Source organism: Camelus ferus, chromosome 17 (assembly GCF_009834535.1).
Source record: "Camelus ferus isolate YT-003-E chromosome 17, BCGSAC_Cfer_1.0, whole genome shotgun sequence".
NCBI classification, from domain to species: Eukaryota; Metazoa; Chordata; class Mammalia; order Artiodactyla; family Camelidae; genus Camelus; species Camelus ferus.
Window position 1 is genome coordinate 28,714,381 of NC_045712.1, and position 14,712 is coordinate 28,729,092.

A 14,712-nucleotide genomic window follows, 5' to 3' on the forward strand; every position below is an offset into this window, starting at 1 on the left:
CCTCTGCCTCCTCCTCCCCCTCCCAGGCCAGCGCCTGCTGCAACGTCTCCCCACCCTCGCCCTCGCCCTCGCCCTCGGGCCGGGCTGCTTCTCAGAATCCCCTTCCCTGGCCCGGCTCCCAGAGGTACTATTTAATTGGCCAGGGGGAGGGGCCAGGTGTCTGCAATTTTAAAAAGCTCCTTAGGTAATTCTAACAGCATCCAGGCAGAGAACCACGGGGCGACTGCAAAGCTGCTGCCTGGCCTGTCAGCCCCCAAACCCCTTTGTGAAGTCACCTGGACCCCTGGGGATTTTGCTCATTCTCAGGTGGGGAAAGTGAGGCCCAGGGAGAGGGAAAGGCTACCTACGGATTTCAGCTGGAGGGAAGCATGAATTCATTCCACCCATCTACCCTTCCATTGTAATTTGATAAAATAAGTATTATCACTCTTACTTTACAGATTAAAGAACTTTAAAAATTTTTTTTCTTTTTAATGGAGGTGCAGGGGATGGAACCCAGGACCTCGTGCATGCTAAGCATGTGCTCTACCACTGAGCTATACCCATCCCTCAGATGAAAGAACTGAGACTCAGGGAAGTTATGAAACTGACTTAAGACCACATAGCTAGTATTTGGCAGCTAGTATGCGGGATTCAGACCATCCTCAAAACTCATGCTGGACACTGGTTCTAGAACCTCACTTCAGAGTTGAGCAGGAAAATCCCCTCCCACATGCTAGGCTTGTACCTCTATTAATGCAACCCACAATCACACTCACTTCTTTTCTCCCCCAGGTGGGTTTAACTAGGGTCACCTAGGTTTGTGCTTTGGGGCTCCTGAGTTCTCTGAGGGCAGACCCCCACTTCAAGGCCCTGAGTATCTAACTCTCACCCTCTCTACCCTGTGCCCCCTCCCCAGGACTGGCGCTATCCACGTTGGGGACCGTATCCTGGCCATCAACAGTGTTAGCCTCAAGGGCCGGCCACTGAGTGAGGCCATCCACCTCCTGCAGGTGGCTGGCGAGACTGTCACCCTGAAGATCAAGAAGCAGTTAGACCGTGAGCCCCGCCACCCAGCCCGCTCGGGGAGGGGGATGCCCCTGAGCCTCTGTGCCAGGCTTTGTGTGCCCAGCCTCCCAGAAGTCTCCCTTGCTGTGTGGAAGTGGGAGGGTGCCTGGGACAGGGAGGAGCCCGGGCTCCGGGTGAGGGGCCCTGAGGTCACACAGCTGGTGTGGGGCACCCTGGGCTCTTCCTCACCACCTGCCTGCCAGCATAACCATACATTCCTCAGTTTCCCCTGAATTTGTCCCCCATGCTTTGGTAGGAAGTGGACCGAGCCTGCGCTTTAGAGGCTTCCTTCTAATCTGGGCTGTAATGTTGCTCACCACGTGACCTTGGACACGTTGTGCAGCCTCCCTGAGCCTCGGTTTTCCTGTCTGTGAAATGGGTTTGCCTGTTAGCCTGCCTCCCACCTTGCACGTCAGATTGCCCAGTTGGGGGCTCGGGGCCTGTAACTCCCCAAGCCAGACCCAAGTGGGGACTGAGGCTTGTGGAGTGTCTGAGTCTCCGAGGTCAGAAGCCAGTGGCCGTGACAGCCCCCTTTCCTCCCAGGCCCTCTCCCAGCCCACAAATCGGGCAGCCTCAGTGAAGCCAGTGATGTGGATGAGGACCCGCCAGAGGCGCTGAAAGGAGGCCTGCTGGCACCCCGGGCCGCGCCCGCCGTGCCCAGTGTGGACAGCGCCGTGGAGTCCTGGGGCAGCTCAGCCACGGAGGGTGGCTTTGGGGGCCCAGGTAATAACACCTTGGGCCTTGGATGAACACTGTGTCCTCTCTGGGCCTCTGTAGGGGCTGTTCCCACTGCCTCCCCCCCCCCTCCTTTGCTCCTCTCCTGCCTGCTCCATCCTGTAGGGACATGCTTCCTGAAAGCAGACCCAAATGGGCCCTGGGAGCCATTCTGGGGGCCCCTCGCTCCTCAGAGTGCAGACCGCAGGCCTTCTGGGCTTTGACTGGCACCCAGGGCATCACCCGTTCAGCTGCCCCCCACCAGGCTCGGGCCCAAGCTGGTCTTCCTTCTGCTGCCTCCTCCATTCCCTGCCCAGAGCCCGGCACACGGCCAGTGCTCAGTGCTCTGCGTCCCACTGAAGACGAGAAGGCAGAAAGCCCCTGTCCACCCCATTTTACTAGACCTGCTTGGCTGGACACCCCTAGGGCACTCCCAAGACACAAGCTCTCCTGCCCATGCACGTTGAGACCCATGGGAGGCCTCAGGGCATCTGAATCTAGTGGTTGGCCTTCTGGCCTCTGTAACCCAGAACCACAAGGGCTCCCCAAGACCCAGCTCATAGTGAAGTGAGGCCTCTGGGGGCCTCAGCTGGCCCTCAGCTCTGGTCCTCCCTCACCAGGTACCTGTCCGCTCTGAGTCTTGGCTCCCTAGTCTCCGGCACTGGTCAGCATCTCTCAGCTCACCCACCCGGGGCAGGACCTGCAGAGCCCACCTTGGTGGGGGTGGGGGTGGTCAGAATGGTGGACCTCCCTCTCAGGCAGGGGTTGGCCCAGCCAAACCCTGTGGAGCTGTCATAGGGTCCCAGCACCCGGCATGAACTCTTTCTGCTGATGATCAGGAGATCCAGGGGTTCTGGGGTGGGGACCCAGCTGGCAGGGGCCCTTAGGGGACTCTGGGTAGTCAGGCAGGCCCAGAGAGGGCAAAGACCTCTCCGGGGCCGCCCAGCATGGCTGGAGATGGGGCAGGAAGATGGCACGCTAAGGGCACAGAGAGGACATGGGCGGCCTTCTCTCCACCTGACAGGTTGCTACACTCCTCAGGCAGCCACCCGGGGAGTGACCCCCCAGGAGTGGCGGCCCAGCCGGCTGAGAAGCAGTCCCCCACCCGCTGAGCCCCGGAGGACAAGCTGTACCCCAGCCCCCACTGATGAGAGCTTCCCCGAGGAGGAGGAGGAGGACTGGGAGCCGCCAGCGAGGTCTGTGGTGGGAGCGCCCCGAAGGGGAGACGGCTAGCTCTCCCTGCTGGGATGGCGGGGGTAGCGGGTCCCTGCGCCAAAGCAGTGGGGGCCGTGGGTGGGTCTTGTCTGGCCCCCGGGGGGGCACCTCCTAGGAGAGGAGAGGAAGCCTTGAGCCCGCATCTGGGGGCGCCGAGACGGGGAGGCTGTGCTGGGGGCGGGCTCAGCGGGGGCAAAGGTGTGCAGGTGGGCAGCGGCCCGGTGTCCCTTCCCCCGCCTGGTGATGTGCTGTCCTCAGAAGAGCAGCAGCAGACTGAGAACTGGAACCCCGGCCCTGCGGACGCAGCCCAGAGTGCGGCGGCCTCAGTTCATGGTCACGAGCGCCAGCCCTGGGCTGTGGATGTGGTGGGTTTTGTAGTGTCGGCTTCGAAGGACTCGGCCGACCTGGGCGGAGAGCAGGCCCCAGGGAGAAGTGCTGTTCCTCGTGCGGCCCGCGCCGCCCGCTCCCATCTGTGCTGTTGGTCAGGCAGTTCCTTCTGCCTAGAAGGCTGTTCCCTCCCCTCTCCTGGCCAACGCCCATGCATCCTTTAGGCCCAGCTGAAGCTGCCCTGCCTCTGGGAGGCTTCCCTGACTTACTCAGGCAGAAAGCACCCTTCCTCCCTCCGCTGGTACCCACGGCTGCTCCCGTGAGCCTCCTGGTGGCACTGGCCACCTTGGGTCTGCCTGGTTGATCACCTGGCTGTCGTGTCTTCTCCGCGGCCCCCCTCGCTCAGCCCAGCAGCCAGTTGGTGCTCACACTTACTCTGTGAGCGACCCTCAGCTCCTTAAGAACAGGGCACACGCCTTATTCACTGTCACGGTCCTGGGCCCAGCAGAGGGCCTGGCTCAGAACGTCTGTAGAATTGACTTGAATGGAGCGAATGTCCGTCAGCCTCAGTCTTCTTGCCTCTGAAATGGGAAGGGAAGGAGGCAACTCTTTGGCATCATTGTCCCTGCGGCTCCCAAGGAGAGGCTGCCCGTGTGCCTTTGTAAGAGAGAAACTGTTCTGCACACCACAGCACACTTCGTAACGGCCAGGGCCTGGCAGACTCTGTCAAGTGTGGAAATGAGGCTTGTTACTGTTCTAAGGAGACCTGATTTTAGTGCTGATAAGGGGCCAGGCATCCTGCAGTGGGAGGTGTAGGGGGGCTCGGCCCCTTCCCCAGCCCCAGCACTCCATCCTCTCCATCCATCTGTGTCCTTGCTGGCTCCAGCTCTGTCCCTGTCACTGTCCTGCGATGCCATGTGTCTGGGTGGGGCCAGGGGGCTGGCCTCTGGGGGTACACCATAGATCTCCTCTCTGTCTGTCTGTCCGTCTGTGTCTCTGTCTCTCTCTTCCCAGGCGTCCTTTGTCACCGCTCTCCACCCCGTCTCATCTGCCCCTGTTCTAACTGGCCACCGACAGTCCTGGTTGCCCCTAACTGCGTCTTCCCCCCATTCCGTATCACCAACCACTACCCCGGGGCCCCAGCACTGCCACCGAGGATGCCTGCCTGCCTGCCTGCCTGCCCGCCCACCCTGTGGCCCCTTGAGCCCAACGCAGGGCCCCGGGGCCCCGAAGACTCCTCAGGCCCCAGCCCGCCTGCCCGTCCACCCGCCTGCCAGGAGTTGATGCTCTCTGGTTCCTACGTTACAGCCCAGCCCCCGGCCCCGCCCGCGAGGAGGGCTTCTGGCACACGTTCGGGGAGGCCCTCGAAGACCTGGAGTCTTGTGGTCAGTCAGAGCTGCTGAGGGAGCTGGAGGTACGGCCCCCGCCCTCAGGCCCGCAGGGCACGCTGCTGGGTGTGCCCCGGGGGGCGAGCGCCTTGATGGGATGCTGCTCACGTGTAACACGCACGCGTGCGTTCACCTGGCACCTCCACGTAAAGGAGCCTTCACACGCGCACAGCCTGCATGGACACGTGTGCGAGTGTGCCTGAGCGCGCTGTGGTGTGACACGCCGGGGTCTGTGCACGTGTGAGCATGTTTGGCATCGTTGTGTGTGCACGGGGAGCATACGTGTGTGCATGTGAGCTTGCTCTATATATGCACAAAAGCTGTGTGTGCTGTCAGAACATGTGGGAGTGCACACTCGGGTGCACGGGGCGGTTGTGGTGTCTGTGCATGCGAGTGCAATACGTGGATGTGGTTGTGAGCACGCCCAGTGGAAGTGTGGATGTCAACCCTGGGGACGAGGGACCAGAGGAGCCGAGAGGTGAACGCGGCCTTTGTGTGAGGTCAGCACTGCCGGTGACGGAGCAGGCCGCCTGGGGCGCCTGGGGAGGCTGTCGCTGGGTCACTTCTGAAGGTCCTTCAGACTCTGAGAGCAGCAGTTTACACTTCTGCTTCTTCATGCTTTTGCCCCATTTTCATCCTAAAATTGTTGACTGGGCTCTTTTTATTTTTATTTTTTTCCTGTCTCTCAGTCTTGCCAGTTACTAGACTCCTCAGAGAACCAGGTTTGGGTTTTGTTAATTATCTCATGTTTCCATCTTACTCGTTTTCGTGTTCAGCTTTGATATTGCCTTCTTTCTGCTTGCTTTGTGTTGAAGTCCTGATGCTTCTCCCGGCTCCTCAGCTCCCTGATTCTCCAGCTTTCTCGTTTTCTAGCACAGTGCATTTAAATGCACGAATACCGGCAAGCGCAGGCTGGGCCACGTCCCACACGTGTTAGTTCGGGGTACCTACCTTTACAGTCTATTCAATTCCAGCTATTTTTAAAATTTCAATTGTGATTTTTACTTAAATCCTTTAATTATTCAGAAGTGGGCTTTCTGGTTTTGAACTGTGTATTTTTTGGTTTTATTTATTTTTTAATCCATATTTTAAAAACCGCTTTATATTGGGTTGTGAAAATGTGTCCAATTTGATATTAATTCTTTGGGGTTGTTAAGACATCTTAGTTAATGTGGAATTTTAGTCAACACTTACTTAGCTCTATCAGCATGTTGGACCCGTTGTTTTGCTCACCGTTGCTTCTTGCATTTCGCTCTCTTCCTTCCAAGTTCATCCCTTACGGCGTTCTTTCAGTCAGAGTCTTTAGGTGGTAAATTCTTTTAGGCTTCGTGTCCTGAAAAATGCCTTTACTTCACCCCAGCTTTTGAATGATTGTTGAGTATGAAGCTCAGGCCTGCTCAGGCCTTGAAGATGTTACTCGATTGTCTTCTGGCAACAATTGCTGCTCATTGTTGCTCCTTTTCTTCCGCGTGGCTTTGAGAATTTATCTGTGACAGCTGGCTCTTTTACTGTGATGTGTCTCGTTGTGAGTTTGTTTTTATTTGTCTTACTAAAGACTCAGTCTGGGTTTTTTTCTTTTTTTCCAGTCTGAGCACTCTTTTTTTCCTTCTGTGATGGGAAACTCCTAGTCATTATACCTTAAATGTTGCCTCTCCTTTACCACCTCCTTCTGGTACTGCTGTTAGGACATCCATGCCCCCTTCTGTCAACCGTGTCTCTCAACTTTCCTTTCACATTTTCTCTGCGCTGTGTTCTATTTGCTTTCCTTCATCTGTCTTCCAGTTCACTAATTCTCTCCGTGGCCGTATTTATTCTACTGCTCAACCCATTTCCTAGATGCTGTATTTCATTTCTACATCTTGTATTTCTGTAATTTCTTTTTATTTTTCAAATCTTTATTGTCTGTTTTCTTAATATTTTCTCTTCATTTTCTTATTTTTCTGCACATTTTAAACAGACTTGTTTTTAAAAGTTTCTTTTGAGTTCTGTATTTGTCTCGTTCCCTGGGTGTGAATTCACCTGTTATGTCTATAGGCAGGTAGACTTTTTATTTCAGCAGTGGTTAGACTTGTAGGCATCCCACAGGTACCCAGCATTGTTGAAGCATTTCTGAGGTAATTCCTCACACGTCTTTGCTGGGGCTTTTGAACTTGACCGGTTCCAGACCAGTTTTTCACATTAATTTGCCAGCTTGGTGTTTCTACTACACGATTTGTGGAAGGCAGATTCTGTATAACACCAGATTTTGTATAATATTACAGGTAAGATGTATATCCTCCCATCCCACCAACCCTCCATTCCCATCTGTGGGTTTCCCAGTCTGAATGTGAATGCCTTTCCCTCAGGACCACAAACTTGCTGCTCTCAGCACAGAGCACAGAACTGATCACTCTGCCCACCCTTCCCTCATCACGCCTGATGGTTCACCTCTGAGACATGTCCTAACTCCACCCCTCTCTCCTTCCCAACTGTCTCCATCCCTGTCCAGACCACAGTCACCTTTTGCTTGAACAGCTACATGGTCCTGAATGGGTCTCCCTCCCGGCTTCCCTTCCCGCCTCTGCAGTCCGTTCTCCATCCAGCAGCTGGAAGATGCTTCTAAATCCACAAACCTGGTCCTGTCACCCCCACCTCTGCTAAAACCCTTCAGAGTCTCCCTGGGCTCTTGGGATAAAGTTGTTTCCTACTGTGGTCCCCAGGGTGCTGTAGGGCCCACCCTCTGCCCCCGCCCCCCAGCCCTGTCCTGTGCACCCTCTCCAGGTGCGGGGCACCTGTCCACACCTGCCCGTCACCAGGGTATTGCTCACGCTATTCCTTCTGCCTGCTGGGGACTCTCCTCCCGACCCCCTTCCTGCTCATCTTTCAGGTCTCAGCTCAGAAAGCTTCCCTGGCCCCTCACACTGACTAGATCCTCCATCCTAGCCTCTCACCTTCTGTGTACCTGGCCTGTGACACTTACTGCCACGTGTCATTTCATCTTCTTTATTTTTGCAATTAGCACATTAGCAGAGTACTTAAGACCCTCAACGCTGGAGTCAGACGCTCAGTTCACATCTTAATCTCTTGAAGCCTCAGTTTCCTCATCTGTAAAATTGGGGGAGGGGAATGGTGTTTGCCTGTCTCAAAATACTGTAGAGCATAAAATGAGTTCTGGGTGTGACGTGCTTAGAACAGTGATTACTATTCTGATTCATAGTGTGATTGATCAGTGGCCTCTCACCCTCGCTCCCCGAACCCATTAGTGGGCTGACAGCCCCAGGAGGGCAGGGACACCACTGTGACTGGGAAGGCTGGCATGTAGTCGGTCTCCGTAGATGGCGGCCCCCAGACAGCGAGAAACATCTGAGTGGAGGGCCGTGTCCCCCTAGGCATCCATCATGACGGGCACCGTGCAGAGCGTGGCCCCCGAGGGCAGGCCTGGCCACCGGCCCTGGAGGAGGAGCCGGCAGGTACGAGCTGCCCCCGGAGACACGCAGGAGCTGCTGCTGCCGCCGCCCTTGGAGACGCACAAGGTGGGTGCCGGGGTGGGCGCTGCCGCGAGGGCTCACCGTGGCTCCGGGCGGGCCGCCCGCCCCTCCAGGCTTTGTTCTCCGCCGTCGTAAGACACAGATTTTGTGCTAGGTTGAGTCTACTTCAAGTAGACTTTGTGCTAGGTTGAGTCTACTTCAAGTAAGTAGACTTTTCCCCACTTTAGTTATTGTGTGTGTGTGTGTAATATAAAGGCTTATAATACATGTGTATGTGCATATATATATGTATATATCTCACTACCTTAAACGAGAAGCCAGAATCTTTGCCATAGGTTACTACCTAAGAAAACAAAATACATCGGGGAGAAAAGATGTCTCGCCCAGTAGCCCTCGGAAGGCGCTGAGCCTGAAGCCAGCAGCTTGGTGGATGGGGAGGTGGGAAGTTAAGAGGGTGGGGAGACCCCATGGCTGCCTCTTGGAGACGTCCTCCTGGGTGGCAGGGGGAAGACTGGAGAAGGACAGAAAGGAACTGGCTTCCCGTGGCCTCCGGTGAGACTGAGTGCTGCGGGCTGAGGGTCTGCGGGGGGGCGGGGGGCGCCCCAGGGCAGAGGCTCGGGGCAGGGCGCCCAGCTCGTGGGGGAGGTCGGCGGGCGCGGGCCGGGGCCGGCGGCCTCGGGTGCCAGACCAAGGGACTCGGGCGACTGCGGGGGGCTGGGCCCATAGGGCAGAGCTTCAGGGACCTTTTCCCCCTTCGGCTCCCAGGTGACGCTGCACAAGGACCCCGTACGGAGTGACTTCGGTTTCAGCGTCTCAGACGGCCTCCTGGAGAAGGGCGTCTACGTCCACACGGTGCGCCCCGACGGGCCCGCCCAGCGTGGGGGCCTCCGGCCCTTCGACAGGGTCCTCCAGGTAACGCTGGGCTGGGGAGAAAGCCCCACTCCTGCGCTGGCGGAGCGGCTTTTGGCGGGTCGCCTGCCCTCTCTGAGCCGGTCTCCTCGTCTGCGAGCAGGGAGTGACAGCACAGTGGTGTTGCCAGGTTAGGCTAAGTTACGCTGCAATAACAACCCCAAGCCTCAGGGGCTGAATCCACGGGCACGTTTATGTGCCGCTTACACCCCAGGCCGGCACGGGCCTTCTCCACCGGGGCTGGCGGGCGGGGGCTCCACCCTCTTGTAATTGCCTCAGCCTCCACGGCCGGGGAAAGGGGACTGGAAAATCACCGAGGGCTTTCTCCTGCCCGTCCCCTTCACAGCCCGTTGGCCAGAACCGAGCCCCGCGACCCCACCGCCCGCAGGGCAGCGGGGAAGCTGGGGCAGCTGGGGGCTGCGGGGCGGCCCTGGCCCTGCCTGCCCCAGGCCCCGGCTACTCTGGGTCCCTCGGTGTGACTTCTGCCTGATTTGTGCTAAGTTTACTGATACGTGTTTTCTCTGAATTGAAGTTTCTTTCAAGTTAAATTTATTTTAAAAGGAAACTTATCATCTCAATCAGGATTGAAAACCCAGCACCCCTTGCTTGAAACAGAAGGTCCATGTTTAATAGAAACAAGGCAGAGTTGCCACCTTGGAGGCAGGAGGCTGGGCATGTGGTCTGCTGGTTCCGTTTGAGGACGGAGAGGGGCAGGTGTTGGGGGGAGGGCGCACGGAAGGCGGGAAGGCATTATGATGGTGCCTGCCTGTGTGGGGGCCTTGCAGAGGCCCCGGGGTCTGGGCTGGGCGGGACCCGCATGTCAGGAGCCCCAGGGCTGAGCTGCCGCCGCCGTTCCCTTGGCTGTGCCTGCAGGTCAACCACGTGCGCACGCGGGACCTGGACTGCTGCCTGACGGTGCCGCTCCTGGCTGAGGCGGGGGACGTCCTGGAGCTGGTCATCAGCCGCAACCCGCTGGCCCAGGGCAGCCGGGCCCCCCGAGCGCCAGGCCCCAGCGGCCCCCGGATGCTCTGAAGTCAGCACGTGGTCTGGACACCCAAGGGGCCGCCTGGGGAGATCCTGGCTCCCAGACCTGTAGCTGGGCTGGAGAGGTGGCCAGCCACTCGTCCGTCTGTCCGTCTGGCAGATGCTGAGCCGGGGACAGGACATCGTTCTCCAGTTCTGTGGTAACGGGCTGCCAGGTCCAGCTGGAGTGACATCTAGGTCTTTCTCCATCAGAGGGGCCCTGCCCGCAGGGGTCCACACAGGCTGCTTGGGGCGGGAAGGAGGAGGGTCTGGGGCACAGCCTCCTCGGAAGAGTGTCTGGTGCGGGGCAAGCTCAGCCCAGTGCAGGGAGCGCTTTCTCCCAGCAGAGCCATGGGGCTGGAATGAGCTGCCAGGGAGGCGTGAGCTCCCTGTTTCGGGAGGTGAGCAAGTGGGAGCTGATACGCCCATGCAGCCGTGGGCCGCGGCGTCCCGGCAATCTGTCACACGGGCTGGGGTGGTCAGCATCCCCATGGGGGAGCCTTTAGGGTGAGGCTGGAGGCTCCTTCAGCTGGACAGCCTCCCTCCAGGAAGGCTGCTGCTCAGGTAGGAGCCCAGGCCCTTCCCTTCTCCAGGACTCTGGTGTTCGGGGCTCGCCAGCGCCCCCACTTTGGAGGCTCTAAGCTGGGGTGTCTGGGATCCCAGGAGTGGCCCTTGGCGGGGTTCTTTCATTTTTGCCTCTCTGATTGGAGACCATGGCTCTGGGCTGACAGGGCAAGCTCGGGGACAGTTTTGGGCTGTCAGCCCCACCTGCCTCTTTTGTAGGACGCGTGGTCACTGACCCACATGGATACCTGCCTCTCAGCCCAGGCCCTCCAGGTGGGAGGGGGTCCTTCTGGGACAAAAGACCCAGGGGTTTCCGTTCACCTGCCGTTACAGTGAAGATGGGAAAACCGTGGAAACAGGACTGATACTAGATGGTACCGCCCCTCTCCACTATCCGAATCGGTGCAGGAGAGAGAAGCAGGGACGTGGGGGCAGACAGACAGGCAGGGAGAGAGGCTGGAGCAATGCCCGCCCGTTCTCTCTCACGCCCAGGGGCGACAGAGTCATTAGTGGTCGTTCAGGGGCGTTTGTTCCCACTGGCAGTCTGGAAGCACCAGCAGCCCTCATTTAGGACAGGGTGCCTCCATCTGGTGGTCCGGGCTGTGGGCGCTGGGATAGGGGTGGACAGGCGGGATTCAGCCAGGTCTGGGGACTTGCTTTGCCCCCGCTCAGCTCTTAACAGGGTCTCAGGAAAAGAGGGGGGCACCCACTCCCTCCTGCCTCCTCCTCCACCCCTGTGACCCCGGGAGCCCTGAAAAATGCACTTCCACTCAAGGGACTGGGTGGGGAGATGAGGTCTGTCCTCTTCACCCCAGGGTGCTGCGCGGTTGCCGTGTGAACCCGTCCGGTCTGACCCCTCCGGACAATCAAGGTGGACAGTCAGTCTCCGGGCAGGGGCCGGCCTCCCTCTCAGGGTGGAACCATCTCCCCTGCCCACGCTCTCCCCTGAGGGCCTGCCCCCTGGCCCCAGCTTCCTCCCACCTTGGCCCTCCTTGCCCTCCCCGGAGGGAAGAGCGCTATGGCTGGGCCGCCCAGTGCCTCTGCCAGCTCAGATTCCTGTGTCAACGTCTGCCCCAAGGTGAAACAGCTTGGGCCCCCGTCCCAGGGGCACCGAGCGAAAACCAAGAGCCCTGAGCTTGCGGAGGGGGCAACAGCAGAGACATGGCCACTGCAGCCTCAGCTGTGTGACCCTCAGCCAGTGGCCAGCCTCTCTGGGCCTCTATCAAGGGACAGGGCTAGACGGGACACTCTCCCAGGGCCTCTTGGCGACTGCAGGCGAGGGAAGACGCGTCTTGACCCCGACCCGAGCTCCCCCTCCCTCTGCCACTTCCCCCAGACGTATGCAGCCAGGCCCGCGGGTGGCCCTGCGCCGGCCTTCTCATATGCAATAGTCCTTCTGGCTTCTCCTGGGGCTTGCTCACCCCAGAACTGACATCTCCCGATGACGCCTGTCCCCAGTGAGTGTCCTGCCTGCCTATGCATTTTGGGTACAGCCCCTGCGACATGCTCCTGCCACCCCCTAAAAGCTGTATTTTTCTCTGGCTGAGATTCGAGCATATTCCTTGTAAAGTATTTTTCTACACGGGGTTTTCTTAGGGCTCTCGGGAAGCACAACTCGCCCAGGGGCGGCAGGTTAAGGCCAGCTGGGCCTGCGTGGGGCCCATGGCTAAATCTGACCCACCAGGGGCTGCGGTGACTTGGGAACTGGGGGTGGGGTGCTGTGGGGACGACTTTTTAAAAATAAAATTATTTAAATGCACCTGGAGTAGAGCGTCTGCTTTTTAAAAAATACCAGAGGCCGGTGAGCCCTATCAGAGTACCCGTGCTTTCCACACGAGAGCAAATAACTAAAGTTACACGGACCCGCAAAAGACCCAGAATCGCCAAAGCCACCCCGAGGGAAAGAGCGAGGCTGGAGGCCTAGCGCTCCCAGACTTCAGACACCACCACAGGGCTGCAGCAACCACGCCAGCGCGGCACCGGCACAGAGGCAGGCACGCGGTCAGTGGGGCAGAACTGAGAGCCCAGAGACAAACCCACGGACTTACGGTCAGTCAGGCTTTGACAAAAGAGGCAAGAACATACAGTGGAGTAAAGACAGTCTCTTGCGCACGTGGTGCTGGGAAAGCTGGACGGCCGCGTGCAGAGCGCCCCCTCACACAGACACAGAAATGAACTCAAAATGCTTAAAGACTTCAACACAGGACAGGAAGAGGGGACAGGCAAAGCATTCTGACATAAATTACAGTAGTATTTCCTCCCAGGGCCGTAGAAATAAGAGCAAAAATGAACAAACGGGACCTAATCAAATGTATAAGCTTTGACACAGCAACGAAAACCATTAGCGAAGTGAAAAGACAACCCCTGTGGACTGGGGTAAGATGTTTGCCAGTCATGTTACTGACAAGGGCTTAATTTCCAGAACATATAAACAGCCCAGTATCAAGACAAGCACCTCGATCAAAGCTGAGCAGCAGACCTAAACAGACACTTCTCTGAAGAAGACACACACACGGCCAACAGGCACACGAAAAGATGCTCAACACCACTAATTACCAGGGAAATGCAAATAAAACTACAATGAGGCATCGTCTCACACCAGTCAGAATGGCCAATGTTCAAAAGTCCACGAACAATAGATGCTGGAGAGGGCGTGGGGAAAGGGGACCCTCCTACACTGCTGGTGGGAATGTAGTCTGGTGCAGCCATTATGGAAAACAGGATGGAGATTCTTCAGAAAACTAAAACTAGACTTGCCATATGATCCAGCAATCCCACTCCTGGGCATATATCTGGAGGGAACTCTAACTCAGAAGACACCTGCACCCCAGTGTTCACAGCAGCACTATGTACAGTAGCCGAGACATGGAGGCAACCTAAATGTCCATCGACAGATGCCTGGATAAAGAAGCTGGGGTATACTTATACAGTGGAATACTACTCAGCCATAAAAAGGAATGAAGTAACACCGTTTGCAGCAACATGGATGGAGCTGGAGATGACCATACACAGTGAAGTCAGTCGCACAGAGAAGTCACACAAACACCATATGCTCTCACTTGCACATGGAATCTAACAGTGTGATACAAACGAACTTACTTACAAAACAAGCAGACTCACAGATACAGAACATAAACTTATGGTTACCAGAGGGGAAAGGTGGGGAGGGATAAGTTAGGAGTTTGGGATTAGCAGACACAAGCTACTATGTATAAAATAGGCAACAAAGTCCTCCTGTGCAGCACAGGGGAACTGTATTCAATACCTTGTTATAACGTGTAATGGAAAAGAGTCTGAAAAAGAATGTGTAACTGAGACACTCTGCTGCACACCTGAAGTTAACACAACACTGTAAACCAACTACACTTCAATTAAATAAGTCCATCAAAGTCACAGGCTGGCAAGAGTCAGCTTCTGTTTGGATCATGTCACAGCTCGCCTGCTTTTGATTAATTCATCAATTCATCCATTCATAAAGTGCAGTGCACTGTGCACCCCTGTGCCCCCAGGAAAACAGCATGAACAAGACAGATGAGGTCCTGTCTACAGGGGCTTGCATCCCTGTGGAAGACTGAACCCTTGAGGGAATCCTAAGGAGTCACTCCAGGAGGTAGAGTGCAGCGGAGAGGACGGGAGAGTCATGGGGCAGAGTGATGAGGGCCTTTAGGTCAGGGGTCGGGAAGGTGACGTTTGTGCTGAGACGTGAAGGACGGGAGGAGCCTGTGGAGACCTGAAGGAAGTGTCCCAGGCAGCAGGCACAGCACGTGCAAAGGCCCTGAGGTGGACGGAGCTTGGGGGGCTTGAGAAGAGAAAGGAGGCCTAGAAGGGGCGTGGGGTTGGAGGGCGCAGGGCCCAGTGGTGGGGACTGGGTTCTATTCTGTGTGCAGGGGACGCCACTGAGGCAGGTGAGTGGGGCCCGCTGTACGGAGTCCCTTTAGTCTGGGTGGGGGCCCAGCGATGCCCCTGGGTCTCTGCAGGGCCTGCAGGGCAGGATCAGCGCAGAGGGCAGTGCTGGCCTCACCGGCGGGGACCGCAGCTCTGTGTGGGCAGAGGAAGAG

At 57.3% G+C, this 14,712-nt stretch overlaps 1 protein-coding gene across 7 annotated transcripts in view; it reads left to right on the forward strand.

The window, feature by feature from the left end:
* GRIP2 (glutamate receptor interacting protein 2) overlaps window positions 1–12,413 on the forward strand; it is an 84,604-nt gene extending 72,191 nt beyond the window's left edge. For 5 of the 7 annotated variants that reach the window (XM_032458711.1, XM_032458714.1, XM_032458716.1 and 2 more), the window contains 7 exons: window positions 899–1,038; window positions 1,591–1,770; window positions 2,786–2,957; window positions 4,612–4,717; window positions 8,060–8,203; window positions 8,924–9,070; window positions 9,941–12,413. In XM_032458711.1, the coding sequence (XP_032314602.1) occupies window positions 899–1,038; window positions 1,591–1,770; window positions 2,786–2,957; window positions 4,612–4,717; window positions 8,060–8,203; window positions 8,924–9,070; window positions 9,941–10,099 (1,048 nt within the window). In that variant the 3' untranslated portion in view covers window positions 10,100–12,413. Of the gene's footprint in view, window positions 1–898; window positions 1,039–1,590; window positions 1,771–2,785; window positions 2,958–4,317; window positions 4,718–8,059; window positions 8,204–8,661; window positions 8,711–8,923; window positions 9,071–9,940 lie in introns of those variants that run through there. The other 2 variants (XR_004312197.1, XM_032458717.1) reach the window with 2 other exon arrangements.
* Window positions 12,414–14,712: the final 2,299 nt, after the last annotated feature.